At 42.9% G+C, this 22,462-nt stretch overlaps 1 protein-coding gene across 6 annotated transcripts in view; it reads right to left on the bottom strand.

Moving 5' to 3' along the window:
* CPS1 (carbamoyl-phosphate synthase 1) overlaps positions 1-22,462 on the bottom strand; it is a 117,013-nt gene that overhangs the window by 49,801 nt on the left and 44,750 nt on the right. For all 6 annotated transcript variants that reach the window (XM_064515337.1, XM_064515333.1, XM_064515338.1 and 3 more), the window contains 12 exons: positions 22,308-22,414; positions 21,754-21,895; positions 19,146-19,223; positions 17,472-17,570; positions 16,675-16,770; positions 12,293-12,482; positions 11,527-11,684; positions 10,639-10,767; positions 7,937-8,081; positions 7,330-7,540; positions 4,083-4,281; positions 1,633-1,809 (listed from right to left, as the gene is read on the bottom strand). In XM_064515337.1, the coding sequence (XP_064371407.1) occupies positions 1,633-1,809; positions 4,083-4,281; positions 7,330-7,540; positions 7,937-8,081; positions 10,639-10,767; positions 11,527-11,684; positions 12,293-12,482; positions 16,675-16,770; positions 17,472-17,570; positions 19,146-19,223; positions 21,754-21,895; positions 22,308-22,414 (1,731 nt within the window). The remainder of the gene's footprint in view (positions 1-1,632; positions 1,810-4,082; positions 4,282-7,329; positions 7,541-7,936; positions 8,082-10,638; positions 10,768-11,526; positions 11,685-12,292; positions 12,483-16,674; positions 16,771-17,471; positions 17,571-19,145; positions 19,224-21,753; positions 21,896-22,307; positions 22,415-22,462) is intronic.

Below are 22,462 nucleotides of genomic sequence, written 5' to 3'. Positions count from 1 at the left end.
CAAGCTGGATAGAGATTTCCAGGCAGGCCACCCCAGCTGCCTGAGGTACCTCTTACTGATACTGCCAAAGCCGGAACAGCAGGGCTTGCCTCAGTTATTAACTGGGGTGAATTAGTTGCACAGCATCAGACAAAGGCAGCTCCTTTTACGGAGGAATTAAGACCATGATGTTCCTTTTTTCAACAACTTCCAGTGAAAATGCCAACAGCTGGGAACACCCAGAGTGTTAAATGGGGCCTAAGATTAACCTTTAGAGAAGCCCTCTGAGGGGAGGCCACTAAGGCAGGGGACGAGCAAGATTTCTCCTCTCAGATACAGGAGAAAGCTATAATAACTAAGCACAGCTGCTGAAGTGTGTTCTATACTCATGAACACACATATCCCCCTGCTTGATAAGCGAGAGTCAACAGCTGGACAAGCCATACACTTATGGAGCATCTTGTGTTTTTCATTCAGGTCATTTGTAAGAGGGACAGATATGTGAAAACCTTTTTACAAATATAGCACAACCTCAGCTTCCTACACTTACGTGGAAGATGAAGTGAGGTGTATCCACATGAGCATAGAGGGCTTAAAAACTCCACCGTACAAAGTCAGAGGCACAAAACATAGTAAGTGGGAGTTCCTTGCCAGGAGGGTTTGCAATCTTAGAGAACAAGACACATATGGGCTATAAAAGACAACTGTCCCCTCCTCTTCATAGAGGGTATGGGCAGGTGGACAAATTAGCTGCAGGAAAGCCAAGGTGTGAAATTGCATCTGCTCCGTAAAGTAGCTAACTCCACATCCGCCATGAGATATACACACAGGCAGTAACCATGGAGCAGAGGGAAGAGATAATTTCACACCCCAGCTCCCCTCACAATAACACCCACCCTTACCCGGAGGCCTTGAAAGATGAAGTGATTTGCCTAAGGTGACAGGAGATGGCTTAAAGAATGCTAAGAGAAGCAGAGCCTATTTCAGACAGCAGGGGATTCAGAGAACAGGGATGCTAAATTTAAATACAGGGTTTGTTTTGTTTTGTTTTTGTCTTCTTAGTTTCAAGCCATGGCAAAGCAGCAATTGCAAAAAGAAAGTGCTCTTGGATTGCAGCTTACCATTCTTCATCCTTCTTTGTTTCACTTCTCAAAAGGATCATTTTTTTCCTTCTTCCTTTCACAAAAAGTAATAAAAATCTGCAAAACTGGCCAAATTTGACTGTGGCTTATGCTAGGGTAAATGAGGGCTGAACAATAGCAAATATTTAGCAAACAATTATGTTACAGGAGCAAGCAAAAGAAAAGAGATCCACATTTCCACTAGCATTCAGCTACAGACTGACATGCCAAGATGTGGGCATGGACCGCACCTGCTGCTGAATGCAACACATGCGGATGACGTCGCAAAAATACAGGTGATAATGAGAGAAGACACATATCTACCCGGCTACTGTGCTCTGCAGAGGAAATTCTGAGCGATAGAAAACATCTGTACCTCAACAGCAAGGATCGTGCTACACAAGATGATCCCAGTGTGCGTGAGTGAGAGAAGCAAGGGGGTAAAGAATACTCTACCTCTGTCACCTTGGTTGATCCAAGCGCGTAACTACATTCAAGAGACATAAGTCAAGGGCCTTGTATCTTTTGTTACCTTGGCCATCGCATATATCCGAGTGCTGGACGGCTCTGAGAGCTCCTTCCGGAGGTCGAAGTTGGCTGACCAGGCTTTGTTCATGGGCAGACGCGAAGTGAAGCCATCCACGGAGGGGTGGCACATTCGCAAGGCCTTCTGGAAGCTCTCTTCGAAAGTGCGTCCGATAGCCATGACCTGCAACGGAGAGCACTTCCATGTTAGGTATGGCGAGCGGCTGCCCTGCGAGCCTCTGAATAACAGACAGCTGCAAATTTCAACCATAAAAATAGACTGAACTGACACACAGAAAGATTACAGCCTTCGGACCCCTTCCCTGAGGCACCCACGCTGGCTTTGCGGCAGGCACAGTTGACTGAGCCGTGAGAGTGCCAGTTCTAGGTCTGACTCTGCCCATAATTAGCAATGGGGAATTTCAGACAAGTGACTGTGTGCTTTGGTCTCCCTAACCGTAAAATAAAGGAAGTTGCTGCTCTGCTCTGTAAAATGCTTTGAAGCACTTTAGTAGAGGAAAGCATTATGCAACAGCACGCAGGTAGTAATACAGAAAGACATTTCTGTTTAACAACCTGTTAGAGATGGAAACCCACAGTGGGAATTTTAAGGTTCAGAAGAAGAAATCTGTTCCTTTCCCTTTACATTACATTTAATGGTGACACTCCCCTATGAGGACTGTCTTAAAGATTACTCCTTTCTGGTAAAGCAGCACTGGAGCTTCCCTCCTTGAAACTTGACACCACGGCTAATAAAAAACCAAGCCTTTCTGTGTGGAAACCTGTGAGGTAACAGAGCCCTTTTTCAAATTCCTACATTTTTATTTTCCAGGGCAATGTAACCCTAACAGCATAAAAATCTCAAGCACAATGTTGAAAAGCGTCAGAGAAAAAAATAACATTGTTCTCTCTTTTCTCACAGCTCCACTGCCCAGCACAACAGCGCTCAGGAAAAACCAGGCCAGACCAGACCACTCAATTAATAAAAATGCAGTAGGTGCTGCGATCTGGTTTCAGGTTCGGAGACGACTGTGCCATACTAATAGAGATACAGCTGCAAGAAGCTCTTTGCTTCAAAGAAGCCCTGTCTTACTCACAGGTCCTAGAGATTAACCTTTTGCTGACTGCCTCCACCAGGAGTAAGCTGCAACGCTTCGGCTTCACCACCACTGCAGCTCGCCCCCCGGCAGTCACAGAGCAGGATGGTTGAAGCACTGACTCGTCTTGTATCTCCCTCTCCCCGCTACCCAGCTGTTGCTGTTTCTGCAATTGGAGACTGGAAGGGGCTTGCTCCAAGCTAAGGAGCAGGACACGGAGTCCCACACTGGCGTCCCATCCCAAGAAGCATGGCGGTTTCATGCTTTTGTGATATACAACCCCTGCAGGGACTCAGTAATTCCTCCTGCAGATGCATATGGCCAGGAAGCGTTTACAGCTGACAGTGCACAGGATAACTGTATTTAGGAATCACAGCTCTACAAAATATGGTAAAAACCTCTAAGCAGAGAGGGTTAATCTGGAAAAGAAACATCTGCATAAGCATCAAGTTGCTGAAAAGCTTATCACCATTAAAAGTAAAAATTGCCACAGAAAGACCAAGTTCTAATTAATTCTTCCAGTTGTGATGAGGGCTTGTTGTCTGCACAAGGTAGAATTGATGTTAGAAAGGTCTCATGAGTCAAAATAATTTAATAGAATAGCTATTTGAAAAGCAACAGGGAAAAAAAGGCAGCCAACAAAATAGGCAATTAATTATTTTGTGTTGGTTGATAATATGTAATTAACTAATTAGATAGGTAATTTACCCATTTTGCTCCTCTTAAAATTTGGTCTGAAAATGCTGTTATTGTCCCAGACACCTTAAAAAAATCAGGGTTTAAAAGTCACACTGTCATGTTCCAGATATAAGAGACATAATCACATTCCAAGAGCAGTAAGTCAAACTTTAGAGCAAGATTACATGTTGTGTTTCATTTTCAAGGGCAGAAGTATGCTGAAATTAGGTACATCGTTTTAACAGGGACTGAAAATCATTGAAAATGAACATCACTAAAAATCTTAACAAACTACAAGTCTAAAAGCTATACTCTTTTTAACCACAGCTACAGAACTCCAAACAAAAAAATAAATCTGGGAGTCCTTTAGTGCATGTTAAGAATGAAGTTAACCTCAGGCAATCTGCAGCAGACTATTCCTTTAAAAAAAAAAAAAAAAAAAAAGAACTATTTATGAATCCATTCCATGATGCCCAAGATCACAGAGTCCTAACTCATTCCAATTGAATATAGTGGTGGGCAAAACTCAGTTGAGCTGAATAAATATCTTCAAAAGTCAGTTCTCCCAAGCAGTGTGGCCTACTGAGGCCTAGAAAAGTAGATATCCTGTGGGTGCCTGAGAAAGAGAAATGACTTTCTCCAGTGATGGAAGGTAAAGGAAGCAGAGCAGTCTCTCACTCACCTCTCCCACACTTTTCATGGAGCTTCCTATCCGGTTGGAGGTACCCTGAAAACGGTCCAAATCCCAGCGGGGTATCTTGGTAACGACGTAATCCAGGCTGGGCTCAAAGCAGGCAGAGGTTTTTCCTGTCACCACGTTTTTGATTTCTGGTAGGGTGATCCCTAAGGCAATTTTGGCAGCAATGAATGCTAACGGATACCTGCCAGAGAGGGGAGGAAGAGAATGGTAGAGGGGGAAACACTTTAATACTGTGGCTGGTGCTGCAAACGACAAGGAAGCTTCATAATCCTCTGAATTTGCTTTAATGAAATTACTTGCAAAAGTGAATTGCAACAGCTCACTGTTCCTGGTACACAGACTGTTAAGCATAGCTCATCTGAGAAATGAGTCTGAGGCTTACTAAGAAAATCGCATCCTTAGTATACAGAGACTAAAAGGTAGGAAACAGTCGTTAAAAAAAAAAGCAAGAGCCTTAAGCTTAAACTGTGGCCCTAAGGTTCAGGACATTTGGATTTGGTTCCTGGCTTTGCCACTGACTTCCTCTCAATATGGCTTCTTAACCGCCCTGCCTCGCTTCTTTACCCATAAAATTAGAACTACGGGTGGTTGGATTGTTTTTTCCCTTTAAACGCTGAGCTCCTGCCAGGCTGGACTATACTTTGCACGTGGCAAGGTGACACAGTCCCTGCTTGGGTGAAGCCACACAGTCTGCCAGTATAAACAGGCAGACTAACTGCCTAATAATCTAAAGGACAGACTTCTCCTTGAAGAGCAAACCACGTGATCCCAGCTGAGAGACACAGGTATCTCACACACACAGCTGCAACCACAAGTGACCCGGCCGGGCCCCTCAGCCGAACGACCACCCGAGGTGGAAGATCGGAGTATCTCCATGTGGTAGCAGCAGGTTTGCGGCATTTCTATGGTGTGTCTTGTTTCAGAACAGAACAACTCCGCCGTACACCTGCACAAGACATCCCTGATACCTCGGGGCTGCAACAGCATCTGGACGCTACCCGGTCGGGGCTGGGACGGCCACTGGCATGCGTGGACCACTACATGCACGTGTGCAGCCTCATCAGTCGGAAGCAGCCAGGTTAACCAACTCCGCTTGGCGCCAATGTGAGAATAATACAACCTTCACTTCTGGCGAGAACTTAGCAACAGCACAGACGGACACCAGAGTTCATGGTGTCTCATTTAGCGCACAAAAACCCCACCTTCAGCCTCCCCCATAAAAACAAAACAAAAACCCCCAAACAGTCCTTTTGCTTTTCTTTTCCCTTTTTCCTCAAAGGGAACATTATGGGTTTCCCCAAGCCTCCAAAATGTTACTTTTTGTTTGAATCCTGCCATCAGAAGAGGAGGGAAGTTTGCTATTTGTGGACTTAGGCAGTCTGCACAGCATCAGATGTAGTACCAGCAGGAAGAGTGATAACCGGTCTATGAAGCTGATATTGGCCAGGCTGGAGTAGAGGAAATGCAGTGAGTCACTTGCAGAACTGTCTGTTGTTCTCATTTTGCTAAGGATGTCATTCTTCATAATTTCCAGTTGGTTGGAAAGGCCTCATCAGCAGGCAGACAAGTTACTTTATTCCAGTATAAGAAAAATCTCATCTTGAAAAATTACGAACAACATTCCCTACATTTACGTCTTATGCCACATACGTCTTCATGACCAGTACTGACAGCTGAGCCTCTCTGATTATTATAAAATACACATTGCAAAAACAACTACAGCCCTGTAGTATGAGGTGCTGCATCAACAGCATAAGAAAGAGCCCTCAGCCAAAAGCCTTCTTAACGAGGATACTATGCACATTGCCTTTCACTGAGTTTTTCCAGAGTCTCTCTCTCCTTCACTGAAATGGGATATTTGAGATCACCGGTCCCTGGCACCATCTGCAGGAAACCTTTTGCTATCTGAGTCCATGTGTTGTACTGGATCACAGGCCAAATCCAAACATGCCTTTTGGTACCTTCCTCTAGGCAGACAGTTGCTTCTCTCCAGACCCTATTCCTATATTTCTATCAAAGCCAACTTCACCATGACTTGCTTGGGCAGCTTCCAGTCAGGACAATCCACATGCAACAGCTCTGAGGAAATCTCCACTGCTTCTGTCACACCCAAAGAGTGACCCAGGTCTTAACACCAAGTCTTCCATAGCACAACTAGCTCCAGCATTTCCACTATTCAAAAGGGCCTTTTTGTTTTTTGAGAATCCCAGAAGTGGGTCAAATTAAACAGATGTGAGGTGACTTCACCTCTTCAACATCATAGAAGATTATGGTGCTTAAGCACAGCAGCCCTTGTCTGGCTTCCTACCCTAACTCGCTGTAGAGCTAGCTGTCTAGGTCTGGGGCCGGCTGTATATCCGCAAAGCCTCTATTTAAAATATGTGCCACATTCACAGTGAGACCGGACACACACAGATATGTTTTGCTGCAAGTCTGTCATCCAAAAGAAAACAATCATCAAATGCCCACTGTCCGCTATCATGGCTCATCTTCGGTCTGCTATGGCACTTCAACAACCACAAGAGTTGTTGAGAACTGCAAATTAGAGATTAATTTGCACCTCTCAACAGCATCTGCAAAGTGCAATTAAGCTGCCAATTTCTAAACAGCCTGCTCTGACCATCCTTATCTTGATTAGTTTATGATTAGCCAACAAAACAAAGGCAGCTAGCAATACCATTTGCGTCAATCTGACAGACAGCTCATTAATAACTGTGTCCTCTGGGTCCTGGAGATGATTTGTGACCAACATACAGATATAGTGGATATGCTTTGTAAGGACAGCTATCAGGCTCCCCTGCTTTCCCCTCTCCCCCAAGAGCTTTTCCATTTTCCACAGTAATAGCATCAGCAGGTAGGAACGGACCCCAAGAGGTCACTAACCCGTTCCTCCATCTCACAGCAGGACCAGCTCTCCCTGGGTCTTTCCTGGCAGATGCTGAGAGGAACTTTTCTTAGAAACATCCCATCCAGAACTCCACCCCCGACTGCCCGCGCTGCCCCACAGTCCTCCCTAACAGCCAACTTTCAGTCTTCCTTGCTACAAATTAAACCTGTGCCTATTCATCTTAATTGCATGGAGAGCAGATGCAGGAACTCTTCTTCCTTGCAGCTGTCACTTACATATTTAAATAATACACTGATCCAAGTTCTTTGCCATAATTTTCTCTTTGTGTGTTTCTCCTCCCCCACCCCCACCTTTTTTTTTTTTTTTTTTAAATAATCTTACCCTGTTGCTTTGGATGCCAAAGCTGAACTTCTTGAGAGCCTGGCATTAACTTCAATGATGTAGTAGTCCAGGGAAGTTGGATGCAGAGCAAACTGGATATTACACTCTCCCACGATGCCCAAATGACGGACAACCTTGATGGCACGATCTCTCAGCATCTGAAATTCCTCATTAGTGAGCGTCTGGCTCGGAGCCACTACAACAGAATCCCCTGTTTATCACAAGTCAGCAAGAGAAGAAAAAAGAGAAGCACTTCAGTGGCTGTAAATGCTAGCCACATGGGTCACTTTTTTTTGCTAACCTATTCCCAGCAACAAAGTTAAACAGACATTCAAACTGTGGGTGCAATGAAAGGCATAGACGGATGGAGTCCCAGCACTGGATTTTGGAGAAGACTGGTAAGCTTGTGGAAAATGGGATCATAGCAGTAGGTGCTGCCTGGCAAAATCTGCTTCACCCCCAAACTAGAGGTACCCAACACCTAGTAAGCACTCCTAGAGCCCACCCCACTGATCACACAACTACGTCAACTGTGGCAGGCAGAAGGGCACTACGCAGAAATGCAAAAAGAGTCATTTGTGGTGAGCTGCCCTGCACCCAAGCCTACCTGTGTGGACTCCCATAGCATCAATGTTTTCCATATTGCAGACAGCAATACAGTTATCAGCAGCATCTCTCACAACTTCATACTCTATCTCCTTCCAGCCAACAACTGACTTTTCCACCAGAATTTGGTTAGTCACTGCAAATGCCTGGGGATATGTTAGAGAAAATGAACAGTAAGAAAACCTTATTAGAACATATTTTCACATTTAAGGTTCTGTGGCACCTCTCCAGACATCCCAAACCGACACAAAAAAAATGAAAGATGAAGATAAGCAAAGTTTATAGCACTGATGACAAGCACCTTATGTGTTTTTGTTGGTTTTTTTTTTTTCTTTTAATAATTTTGCATTAGCTTCATTTGAAAGGCATGGAAAATATTTGTGTGATTAGATGGCAGAAAAAACAGCAAGGCACTTGAGCTTGCAATGGCATATAAATAATGAATAGGAATATAAAAATATCTAAGGCTCCAATCCTGCAACAGATACATGCTTGATATGGTGTATGTGGGTAGACCCATGTACTTCAGGTGGACAACTCTGCAGAAAGCTAAATGACAAAGCAATGGGAGGCGCTAGCAAACACTGTTTAATAGCACTAATAATGCTGCTTATCACTGGCATACTAACCAGAAGCAAGATTCATGATTTATTCTTAAACTATTCTTGAAAGCACTCCTCAGCACGGGAGACAAAAATGAAAAATAGTTTGTTGGTAAATGAGTATTATCTAAGTGAAAAAATGGCCTTAATATTAGCAGACATAAAACATTAATCACACCTCGCTTAGAATCCCAGAAAGTAACAGGCACATTATCAATTCATCCTTTACAAAACTTCTCTTTTTTAATGCTGCCCATGAATCAGTCTTCAGTGCTGTCCCCTCTGCACAGCTAGCTCAAGCTGTAACTCAAATGTTGCCCTTAGCTCAGCTGCTGTACTCCCAAAAAAGAGCGTAGGCTAGAGGAGTGGTACTTCACACCCACCTAGTTGGCCATTTCGCTAAACAGGCACCGAACTGGAGGTTTGGCAGGGGAAAACCCAGCTGTGCCTGTAATCTGTGCTGCTCCTGCGGTACCCTCTAGTGCCTCCTGTTACTCAAGATGAGCTGTCTCAGGTGACATCAACTCAATGCCAGAATACTTAAATTGGCTGTGCTAGGAAAAGATATGCCTACAGGTGTTCAGTTATCTGAATTATATTCCCAGTCAGTCATGCCTGAAGTCCAGCGTTTGAAAATCTGGTTCATAGAAATACTACAGACTGTCTTCTTAATTGAAAAGGAAAGAACAGAGGTTCTGCTGAGCTGTGAAACTGAGAGCCAAGAGTAAAGCTAATCCAAAAATACCCAAATTATTTTACATGGTAAATTTTGAAATATTGCTCTTTATTCAAAATGTTGAAGTTCCTTTAGCAACATTTTTGAAAAAAATGGAAATCTTTACTTAAATAGTAAAATAGAATAGGACTTCTGGTAGGAAAAAAAAGGGAGGTTTCAGAAATATGAATATTTTACTAAAAATATTAATTGCACCACCCCTAAAATTTTACAGAAAATAAGATGTTTATAAAAAGCTGTTGCTTTACATTTTTTCAGAGAGAAATGGAGATGTTCAAAAATATTTTTCATTAACAAAAAGAAACACTGATCAAAAACAGGTTTTCCTACTGAAAAATGTTTTGACAGAAACCTTTCAGAGAGCTATATTCAGAAGGTCTCTGAGTAAATTTCTGCTTTTTCTGAATAGAGACCATGTGTAAGCTTGTGCAAGCAGTGTTCCCAACTTCAGCCATCAATCCATAACATGGGGTTGCAGCACCCACCACCTCTCTCCTGCTCCTGTCTGTCTTGTCCCTGAGACTCCCTGGGACAGATGCTGCCCGAGCAGATATTTGTTCAGCACTGTGCACACTGGGCTCAAAATCTGTTAGAAAGACAGCAGTTTAGGGGAATATAAAAAAGTAATTTTCACATAGCGCTCTTCTTGCTGGCATCAGCAGTGTTTCTTTCCAGAGATTCATGAAGGATTAAGAACCTCAGTAAATCAGGAAACACAGAAAACCAAGGTTTTTAAAGACAACTTGATATTTTTTGTTAAAATTCAGCATTTTTGCCAGAAAAAGGCTTCCCCCCTGCAATTAACTGTTTACTTTTCACAGCAAATTTAAAGAAAACAATCAGATTTCCTACAAAAAGAAAACTGTCACTTCTTAGCCAGAGGCAGCTGGCCAATGTCAAATTTTGAAGTGCTGTCCTGTTAAATCTCTACATGAGCGTTCAACCCTGCAAAAACACCACATTTAGATGGAAACACAGCAGAGGCCCAAGCCTCCTAGCTCTTCTGTCCCTGATACTGTTATCACTGAGCTCTTCAGAAGTTTTAACTCCCTCCGCATCTTTCATGTGCTATTCACTCCTGAAGGCAGGTGGAAGGAGTCTACTGTGTTTCTTTTTTGAGCATAATTACTGAAACATTTGCTCAAATTATGACTAATTTCTGGTGAATTTAACTGATGTGTCATCTAATCATTTGCATTATCCAAGTAAGTAACAGAAATTATGAAAAGAGGACATTACAAGCTATCATGATAACATTTTAGGGACAAACATAGGGTATGTACCCCCTACACTGTAACTAATAGAAGAATATCTAAAAATCAGAGGTCCTGGCTCCATTCCTAGGGTTTGCAATTGCAGACATACCTTGATACCAAGATCCAGCAGACTTTCCTTATCATGACATATGCCTGATCCCAGACCACCAAGGGCATAAGCAGAACGTATCATGACAGGGTAGCAGATCTTTTCAGCTGCCTCCAAAGCATCTTCAACCTTAAAGCAGAGGAAAATATGTTTCAGAAGCCATGATAAAAGCTAAGCTGAATAAAGTCTTCAACTGCGTTTGCTCATTTAACTGGAAATGAGTAAGACACTACACTGTCTGAAGACAAAAGAAAAAGAATTAACTCTGTTTTGTAACACTGCTTTGTTCTGCCAAGCAGCAGAAAATGGGAGCATGGACTCCGGGAAGCGAATTCTGTCCTTAAGTTACGTGTCGACTTCCCTGCTGCCTTCCCAAGGAAATGTCCTTACCTGGTCTGTCTTCCCAGACTATAGCATCAAATAAACCAACAGACATCTCGGTTTAAGAGTTTCCTCCAAACTCAAACAGGCCTTCCCACTGCACCAATTACTTTTTCACTTCAGGAGGGATTTCAGTAGTGCTGATTTTGAGGACCTGAAATCCTAAGCCTATACGGCTTGCGCAAGTATTAAAAAAAAAAAAAAAAAAAAAAAAAAAAAAAAAAGAGTAGCCACTGAAATGGTATATATTTTTGTACTACAGCACAGACGACTCCGACCTAATTTACTTTTCTTGTCAATGGTTAAATTAGCTTATACTTTCCAAGTGCTTAATTTCATTTTCATCCATCCTAAATTACTCTGAACCAACATCAATCACTGTGGAATGCTGATGAAAGTGTACAAGCTACAGTGTCCATGGCTGTATTAAGCGTTCAAACAAAACCATTTTTTTTTAATAACTCAAACAGGCAACAGTAACCACATCTTCAAAACTGTCTGATTTACCGATTCCACTGCAAAGCTAGGAGCAATCTTTTCATTCAGCTCAGTCAGTTTGTCAGAAAAGAGCTGTCTATCCTCTGTAGCCATGATGGATTCAACTGATGTACCTAGGACCTTCACACCGTACTTCTGCAGCACTCCTTGCTTGAAGAGTTCCACTCCTGCAGCACAAGCCAAGCCAGAGTTTTGAGGACTTACAGTGGATGAAGAAAGTATCCAGAAGATATCTGATTAGCTGACTGCTTGTCTGGCCTCATCAACACATAATTTTACTATTCTTTATCAGTATTAAAACTCAGAGCCATAAAGCGAAAGTTTCTGGCCTAAAATTTATGAAGCCTGGCACTAGAGGTGAAGTTACTGTTTGGCCATCATCTGCAATCCAAAACAGATCAGTGTTATTGGATACCGTTGCAAGGAGCTAAAGGCAACCAACTTTTCATTTTGGTCTCTGCCTCAAGGTGATCACCCATCAGATCACTGTTTATAGTTAGAATATCCCCAATCCAACTATGGTAACACAGACTTAAGCTGCAAAGCAGAATACCCAAATTACTTTTAAGTATCAAAAATAGCCATCGGATATAAGTTCACAGCTTAACAATCACTCACTGACCCACAGTCAGCATCTCTGCCCATTCCCTGTGGCAACCTGGACAATGTATCAGGCACATGGGTCTTATATTTCTGTCGAAATGAAGCCTGCTTAACACATGGTGAGAGCAATGAGTTCAGCTGCGGAGAGCCAAGGCTCCTATACTGTACCCACCACAGTTGAGAGCCGTCTGGCCGCCCATGCCCAGAATTAATCCGTCAGGCCGCTCAGCCTTGATGACCTCCGTAACAAAGTGTGGAGTGATGGGGAGGAAGTAGACAGCATCAGCTTGCTTTAAGCCAGTCTCATTGGTCTGCACTGAAGCAATATTGGGATTCATGAGAATGATTTTCACATTTTCTTCCTGAAAAATGAAAGTCGGCATTACATTTATTTTACTAAATTCAATTTATTTTACCTCAATGAAATTTAGGTATATGTGGAAAAAGAGCTAACAGCATTATCAGCAGCAAGGAGAGGTGGCCTTCAACAAGCAATGCCACCAACAGAAGAATTTAGAAAGCCCGGTTCCTTATGGCTTAGTCCATAATGGACTTCTGGTATCTTGTAACAACTGGTATGACACTGATTCTTTCCTTTTGTCCTCTACTTTTGTGAAACTTGAGGGAATGGAGATTCCCTCCCCGTTCAAAAATTTGTTTGAAATTGTTTAATACGTTCAGAAGTTACATGGGGGAGACTGGAAGACACAGCAGCATAATCACATATGTTTTATTTCTGTTGGAAATCAGACCGAAAATGAAAAAACAAAGCAATTTTAATCAAAAAACATGTCTTTTCTTGCCAAGCATTAGCTCTTTGATCATAGGTATCTGAATAGTTCTCAAATTTTTGTACCCACTAGTAAAAGTACAAGAATACATTTTTAGATTTTCCAGAAACAGACTTTAATTTTCCTGGTGTTATCACCTCCACTTTTACAGAAGATAGCAGCAATAAAAATCTATACCGGTCTGAGGTCCCTTTTTGTAGGCTCAGAAAGACTTGAAGAAGGTTTCTCACAGTTACGTGTTCCAAAGTAACACTTAAAAACCTTCTCCCAAACCTTTTTATTTGATATCGTATGTAATAAAAGATGGAGTCTGCCTCTACGTGCAAGGCAAAGGTTAGCCAAAAAAACCACATAATTTTTTCTGTCACAGATGAGAAACTGAGATAAAGAGAAACTAAAGTTTATAATCTGTCTCCTGCTATACCAGTGAGTTTTGCCACCCTCCCAGTTACAGGCAGAATTTCACTCCAATTTGCACAATAATGCAAAAGTTTAAGGCAGAGCTGAGATTATCAACTCTCCTCTCTCTTGAAGCATTAGGGGGTAATGAGGAAGCCGACCAAGTGTGGCTAATAACAATCAGACTAGAACGTGGCTAAGCTTAAACATACCTGTCAACCACAGACAGACAAAGAACAGTGCATTACCGCTTTATGAAAACGGGTATCAGGAAGTAAAAAGACTGTGGCCTGATTTTTATGGGAACTCACTCTCATTCCCATCAACTTATACGAAAATAAGCTTCTACAAAAGAAACAAATTCTTCGCAAACAATACTAACTACAGATGTAAAATATATTTTAAGAAAAAGATACACTATACAGAAAGAGGGGAGGATAAGAAACAAGAATGCAAACTTTCAGAACAAATAGGAATTGTGATTAGAAATGGTAAAAAAAGAATAAAGACAAACAGGAAGAGGGTTGGTAGGCTGAAGTTAGCCATTCCCCAAGCAAATGCTATGGAAGCATTACTGGGACCCATACAGAGCTTGCTGTTTCCCCTCAGTTCACAAACAATATGAAAACACCACAGGATTTTTCTGTTTGCTTCAAATTTGGTATTGTTTAACCAGTTGTTTGTGGGAACAAATACATAGCTCAGCTGGAGCAGTGGGATTCTTACACAATGTTCTCTCTGCCTGCTAAGTTCAGACACTGAATAACACTTCTTCACTTTCCTTCAATAACTTAAAATACCACTTTAAAGACTGGCCATAAATTTCTGACATTTTTTCCTCACAGCAAATTGGATTTTTTCACTGAACAGAAAAGTGTGCTTTGGACATGTGTGGAACAGAGCAGGAAGAGAAGAGATTAAACTGTTATGGAAAATATTTGGGTTTTAGAGAAATCACCCCAAACTGGTTAATTTTCATGGCAGTGCAGAGGGAGAAGGATAGTTTTCTGACCAAAACATCCTTCTCTGATATGTGCACTCAGAAATTCATGGTTATACTTTTGTTGCAATGAAAGGGGAGGGGGAAGGAACATCACTTTCCAATGAGCTGGAGTAGCCGCATATCTCAGCCCTTGCTTTCCTACTTATCTGGGGCAAGGTGTCTTAAGGACCAGCTGGCAGTGATGAGGAAGATAATTAACGAGCAGAATTAATGCCCACTGTGCTAAGAGAGACACGTTTTGCTGATACCACATCCTCAGGCCCATTTGTTTGGGATGCTGGATTTTAATCCATTTGTTTGCCTGTGCAACCTTTTCCTTCAACTTCTGCCTTTTCTTTTTCTTTCTTTCTTTTTTTTTTTTTCTCCAGACAAGCTCACAGCACTCTGTGCAATGATCCTCTATCCTGACTGGAGATCTTTGTCACGAGTTAATTAAAACAGTGAATTAATAACACTCCAGGAGGGCACCTCTTTTTGTATAATACCCACCTGTATTCAGAACAGTTGGGAGAATCCCCAAAGCAAGTACTCAAGAAGGTTTTTCAGATGACCATGAGCCGGTCTCTGTTATCCACAGGTGCTCCCAGGCCCTGCTCTTCATGGGATGTTCCTGCCTCTCATGAACATTCTTGCAAATACAAATCCACTGACCAGGGGGAGGCCCAGCTCCACAAGGATTTTACTCTTAAAAAGAGGCACACACTTAACTGTACAAGACTAAATGCAAACAACAGCACTTGTCTTAAAATGCATTGGGGTCTAACAGGCTATGAAGAAGAGCAAAAAGCAGCAGAGTGAAGCAGAATGCCCAGCAGTAAGAATCAATATTGATTATTTAAAAGAAAAAAAGATAGTCTAAGGGGAAAGAAATCTCTTTTGTCTCCTATTAACTGTCCCCATTGTCTGCCATCCATACTCTGCAGCTTTCCCTTGGCAGCCACTGGCCAACTGCCTCTTCTCCTACACGCAGCTGTAAATCACGCTGCCAGAGGCAAGGTCAGGAAGAGCAAGTGCTGCCGCTGGAAAGGCTGATGAGCCTGCAGATCAGAGCAGCTGGCTGGTGGCCACAGGAAGGGAAAGGGCACTGTGGAAGGTCAAGCTAGGGAGATTTATCATAAAAAACACTTTTTATTCCAGAAACTTGAGCTGAGTTTGAAGGACGAAAGAGAAAATGAAGGCAAGAGAGAGGCCTTCTTTCCGACTCTGTTATCTGTGCTCACCAACTCTGGCATCATCCACTCCTAATCTGTTCTTGTCTCCTTGATGCTGTGGCCACTTCAAACTAGCAGCTAGCAGATTCAATACAGGACACAAACAAAGCATATGCAATACCAGATGTGTTGTAAAACTGGGATTCAACCCTGACCTACGCCAGATTAATTTTAAGGTTACTCTAATTGACTTTTCCCTTTGCTAACTCTAGGATCAGCACAGGAACAGAGCGGGCCTGACTTAAGTCAGACTGGTGTTGGAGCCGCTCGCAATCTTCACCTTGTCTGAAGGCAGCTGCTACATCTGCTCTGGATCTGTCAGAGCTCTGCAAGCTCTCCCAGTTGTACTATGCATTCGCTTAGGAATGGCATGCAGAAACCCATCACGCATGTCAATATGCAGGAGGCTGCAAGCAAAACATGCACAAGGACCTCCTCAAAAGCATGCATTTCTCAGGCACATACAGGCGTACACATGCATTTGTGTTCATCCCAGCAAACATACATCCCTACAATCTTCAGGAAAGGATCAGCAGAAACTGGGCAGTAAGTTGACCGGACAAAATCCATCCCGAAGAACAATTTTTCATTCGTTCCTTTTAAGCTTACAAATTTATTCTGGGAACAAAGCTTGGAATATTTAAAGCTTTAAAAATTTTATCTCATTTAAAATAAATATACATATATCTCATTTACAAAAACTGCCTTGATAAGGGGCTCAAAATCTTGTGCATATCAGTCTTGACAGCAGTCAACAGTTCAGTCTTTTTCAGTATTCAGCCTTGCAGTGTCTCTGCTTACCACAAAAGTTTCAGTAATTTAGCTCAGACATTGCTGACCATATTCCCCTTCATTTACATTCATTTGACAATATGACAAGCCTAGAGTGACCAGTCACCCACCACAAATAATAAACTGCTTAAAGACTGCAATGCAAACTCAAGGAAATTTCTCTCTGGTAGATAATTCTGAATAGTTAACTCAAATCACTCAACCAACAAATTCACAAACAGAAGAAAATAGTTAGATTTACCTACAGTCATTAATTCTCACCAGCCTCCCTGCCCCAGTGACACTTGGACGATCACAGTTAGATACGAGAAGGGAAAGTAAATTAAATTAGATTAACATTTTCAGAGTATCCTCTCACCTTCATGGCTTTCACAGCCTGGGATCCAGAGTAATCAAATTCCCCTGCCTGACCGATCGACAGACCCCCAGATCCTAGAAGGAGAACTTTGGAGACCTAGAAGTGCAAAATGGTATGAAACAGTCAGCATGTTTCCCACAGTGGTGGGAATGAACAGCCTGCGCAGCACAGAACAGCTTCAAATTACAAAATGGAAGTTCTAAACGGGAAGAAAAGTCACCTTCAAAAACACTGCAATTTTACTTCCAAGAATATTTCTACTGAACCTCTCCCCTGAGTATCTGGTTAGACAAACACATGACTTATGCATAAGGCATACAATAAATGTGTATCATGCGCTTATAGACAACCATGCCTCAGTCTGGCTGCCCGTGAAGTTCAGCTGCTTTCTAAGATAGCAAAACTGTAGGAAATTTATCTCATACTAGGAATTCCACACTTATTTGCTAAGCAACAGAGCATCAGCATTAAGCTGCTGGCAAACTCTCATGGCCAGATTATCGAAGGGCACCTCATAAACTGTTAGGAGAGCTCCTTTCTTGGGAGAACTACAAAGTAAAATACATGAAATGTCAGCTCTTAAAGCCTCCTCAAAGAAAAGAAAGTTAATAACACAACAAGAGAGACCTGATGACTGTGAGACAGGCAGAAAGATCTAACAGGTTTTGTATGGGAGGCCTGTCTTTGGCATCCCTGGTCAGCTTTTTACGCTATGTATTTTGTACCCTGTGCTCAGTAGGATTTAACAGCTTCTAGCCTAACTGACCGGCAGGGATAACGAGTATCTGTACACCGACCTCTACTCTGGAAGCTGCCGCTCCAGCCTTGGGCAGGACCGAGGCAATGGTAGTGCCTTTCTCTTTCTTAACCAGTGACATAAACGAATCAAAGAGGAACTAGGAAAAAACAAACACATGTATTTAATCCCCAAAGTGGAACTAAATAAATACCAAGCAAAGAAGGAAAAAACAGGCCATTCGTGAGCTAAAGTCATCAGCTCTGCTCTGTTACCTTTAGGAGGTATATTTACACCATCAGAGAAGAGGGGGACCATATCTGAAATCTATTTAATGACTTCTGACTATCTGACAAAGCTGCATTCAAGAAAGTGAGGTCGTATCAGGGAGAAAACACACATAAATCACGTCTGTGTGCTCTGCTTGTACATAGCTGACAGTGTAATAAATGACTGTGCATTAAAAAGTTAAAAATCAGAAGACCATACACTTAACCAGATCAAGGGAACTACGTGGAACGAAGTCTGCTGCTGAGCTGGGATCTGAATAGGTGCATCTGTATGTCAGTGGTGCTGGATCAGTATTGCCCTCCAGAGGGGACTTCAGAGAAAACTCTTCTCCCGTTTCCATGCGCCTCCTGCCCGCCCTGCCTGCCTCACAGCCAGCCAAGCGCCAGGCACGGGAGGCAGCGCGACCCTCGCTGGCGTGCAGGCAGCCACCAGCAGCCAGGGGAGGCTCCAGCTGCACCCAGCTCTGAGCTTGCAGAGCTGCTTCTGTCCACACGGCTCCTGAGGCTGGCTGCAGGGAATCACTGATGGCGAGGAGTATGGATGGGTCCTGCAAGCCTAGCGGGATAGGCAGGATGTTTACCAAACCCATCCAAGCAGGGGAAGCGCACAATGGCTTGGAAAATACATAGCTGAGGGTGAATTTAAAAGAACCCAAAACCACAAGTCAATCAGACTGGTAGGAAACTTCTTGATATCTAGAGATTTACTTGTAGGTTTAATCAACAATATCAAATTAAGATTAAAATAAATCATTTCTAAGTATTCTTCAAGCTTGCTTTGTCAAGAAAATGCTAAATAGTGTATTTATGTTCAGACATGCCTTCCCTGCCTTCCACATCCCCTGCTGCTGCTGAGTCATACTCTGTGACTACACAACCATTGCTACGGAATTTGTGTGAAGTCACAGATGGGGGATTAAAATTTCATTTCACTTAGGAGAACGAGAGTGAGGAAGTGTGAATCCATTTACATAACTCTACAGTAATTATTAAATTTGAAACTGGAACTAAAATGTATTAGAAAGGCAATGATTTTATTACAAAGCATCTGGCTAGTACTTTTTTCTATAAGATAGATTCTTTTTCCTTTTGCAACCACCCCAGGTAGAAGAGATTTGAGCCTGATCCTGCAAAGGCTTAAACACTTCAGTAACTTCCAACACACAAATAATCCCACCAGGACTCAAAGCATACAAGTCATATGAATGGAATCATTGATCCAGAGCACACAGAAGTCAATAGATGCCTTGTTGCTGCTTATAATTAGCTGTGGATCAAGCTAAGCAGGCACAAGCCCATGGATGGCTGGGCCCTCTTTTAGGATCCTGACTTTTCTAAAAACAAGATTCAAGACCGCCACCACATAAAGACTTTTCACCTTAGCTAATATATATCTATAGTCTCCAAGCCATCCCAAAGCAAACCCAGATCAATCGCTGCAGTACCTCTGTGTCTGTTGGCCCTGGATTTGCCTCTGGATAGAACTGCGCTGTGAAAATTGGTTTGGTCTCGTGCATAATTCCCTGCAGAAATAAAAACAATCGTCTTAGACACCTCCTTGCTAATGGGCAAGAGAACAGAAAGCGAGAACTTACTACCCCTGTACGTACTGAAGGCCAAGGGACTGTGATTCATTTAAGGGCTGCCAAGTTGAAACTCATTTTATTCCCAGTCTTCAAACGACTTATCTGATAAGCCAAAGAGCCTCTTGCTCTTTTGCTAACGCTCCAAGTGTGGGCCTGTGCAACACACTGAACTGTGCGTGGCTGAGAAGCAAAACAAAGGCATTGCTGCCATTACAGTAGCAAATGCTATTAAACTGTAAGGGCTTAACAGAGCATGTTTGCTAATCCCCTTCCAGAGGTAACACTAGACCAGGTGGAGAAGAAAAACATACACAACAAGAAGATATCACCTTGAAGGCGGCTGTTATAGAAGGACTGATTTTACTGCCCTGATCTGGCTGGTTCTGTTAGAGAAGATATGGAATTTGCTTGTGCTCTTTACTTCAGCCTTCCATAACTCACTTTAAATGCTGACACAGAGCCTCATCGATCTCTTCCCTCACCTATTTTCAGGCCTGTGACAAAGTGGGGCCATGGACAAACAATAGCTATGAAGGACCTAAGGTGAGACGGTGCTTGAAGTTTCACTTGGTGCCAGAAGAACCAGACTTCTCATTTCTGTGGCCTGACAGCATCAAGCAGTATGGTCCACAGGGAGACAACCATGTAGGTGCCACTGCCAATGGCCCCTGGTTCCAGGTGAAGGCAGAGAAATCCCGCAAGATGTAATACAGGAAAACACTTCTCTGATACAACTTGCTTCCCTGTAAGAAGAGACAACAGAGTCCCAGCAGCTGCTGCAGAGCAACAGTGGCATTCAGAGGTGTAGGGTGGGATGCTGGAATAGGACAGGGATGAGAGATGAGTTCCTGACCACAGATGATCCATTATGGTATGAGTTACTGCCTTCTGAGTGAAAAATGTCATCCTCCTGTCACATTTTCCCTGAATGTTCATGTTATTTGTAGTTACTTACAAACACCTTTTAAAAATATTCACTTCATGTCTTGTGAGGATTTGGAAACTTGTGCTGGCCCTGTCCAGCTGCAACTGGTCCAGTCAGACACAAGAAATGCTTTTTCTTTTCCAGGTAGAGGAATGTAACAGACTGCACGTGACAGCCCATCCAATCTTGTTCCTGCTTGTACGTCCCATGCTAAACTAACATTGCTCCTTGTCCCTCCCCAGCATATGGACAAATCTATGGAGGTTTAGGAGACTGATGCTGCTTTGGGGCTCACAGATAGGGTCTGTACCCTACCAGAAGAGAATGTCATGCTTCTCGATCCAGAGAACTCAGGTCTAACCTAATCACCTGATTTATGCAGAAGCACCGCCATACTTACCTCCAATCTCCACCTAAAGCAAACACGAAAGGCCTGGGAATGGAAGGATTCAGTTCATCAACACAGCCAAAAAACCCATTTAGAAAGCTGAGCCAAACAGTTGTAGATTTTTTGTATTAAGATCTTGTTTGGTAATATTTGTCTCTGTTTAGATAGGTCTGTAGAGATGAAAACACCACCAACTGGCAAACAACAAACTTGCTCTAAAAACATCAGCTGGAAGTTACTGTTCCTGAAAAGCACAGCCAGGATATGCCAGAACAGCACTGTTCAACAACCTAAAAGACTTGACTTGGGGCACTTATGCAAAATTATATAGAGGCATACTCCCATCGGGGAAATAAGCTTTGAAAACATCTTTTCAGTGGTGTTCTGATAAATAAAAAGACTTCACAGACTTGCACAGAAGCTGGGCCTAACACTCAAGACTTAAAACAGGCAATTACAAAGCCTGCGAAGTGTCTGACTAACTGACCCTGTCAAATCTGGCTATGGAATACTACTTCCTTCCTATGCTTTTCCTTGCTCAGTTGTGAACCTCCAGAAGCCAAGGCTATTTTGGGGGGGGGAGGCTGGCGGGCGGTTGTTTTTTTTAATGGAGGACACTTGACAAGAAGCCTCTAACTTAGATCTAAATTGTTCTCAAGAGGCAACTACCCCTTTCTATTGATCATAGGAGGAAATTTAATTTCTGACCTTTAGTTCCTGGAATTCTACCTACGTTAACAGACCAAATCAGACTGTAATAATTTTCCTTTTCTATGCTGGGCAAAGAACCCAACATAAGACAGTGGCATAGGTTAGTGCCCCTATGGCACAAACCCTAGAGACAATGATAACTGAGTGAGCACGACTAACAGTGGGGAAATCACCAAAGTTAATAAGGCAGCTCTTCAAGGGAAATCATGAGGTTACTGTCATGATCTGATTCTTTGGGCTAGTATGAGGAACACTGGCAATGGCTCACCCCTTTTGGGGCTGTAAGGAAAGTCCCCAAGTAATGCAAATAGCCAGATCATCAAGTTTAGTCCTGATGACTAGCGGCAACCCTATAGCAAGCTTCCAGGGGATGAAATAAAGGGGAGATGGTCTTCACTCTCTAGAGGCTGTGATGTGTAGGTGTCTAGAAAGCATGTGCTCACCTCGTTTGTTTGATCATTGGCATTCACAAACAGAGGTTTCCAGCCAGGTGGGAGGGTAGAGCTGTCGATGGCATAACCGTGGTTCTGAGCAGTGATGACAGCTCGTCCATTCACCATGTTCAAAACGGGCTGGTTCTGCCCTCTGAAAGAGAAGCGGGGAAGGAAAGGGTCAGGAGACAGGGGAAGGAAGTGCAGGATGTGCCCAAACACCACACTTACAAATAGCTAATAGCCGTGGGGAAACCCACAGCAGTTCAGTAGTAGCTATACAGTACTGTAGCCACTCAAAATGATAAATACTAGCAGAAACTTTGCTAGCCTTCAGTTTGATGGGGACAAATTAGAACAAGTACTTTCAAAGCACCCTCAAAAAAAGCAGTGCACAACATGGCAGTTAAATTTAAGGCAAGGAAAATGTCTGGAACGAAGAAGTAATGTTACTGCCATACTAGCTCCTCTTAAGGCAGTTCAGGAGCAAAGTACTGCTGCTCTGTGACATTTTGCAATGCTGAGCCAGTGTGTACAGGCTCTGAGAAGCTGCAGTGCTGCCATACCTGTTGGCCATCTGCATCTTGTAGGAAGTAGCTCCAGCCGCTATTCCAGTGATCAGACTGCCCATGCTGATTCCAAACAAGGGCTCCGGGCGATTGCTCTCCAGGACCTAAAATGAAAAGGTTTTCAAGAGGTACCGAAGTATCTCTGTTCAGCA

Source organism: Dromaius novaehollandiae, chromosome 7 (assembly GCF_036370855.1).
Source record: "Dromaius novaehollandiae isolate bDroNov1 chromosome 7, bDroNov1.hap1, whole genome shotgun sequence".
Lineage (NCBI taxonomy): Eukaryota > Metazoa > Chordata > Aves > Casuariiformes > Dromaiidae > Dromaius > Dromaius novaehollandiae.
This window is presented reverse-complemented; position numbering and strand designations above follow the sequence as displayed.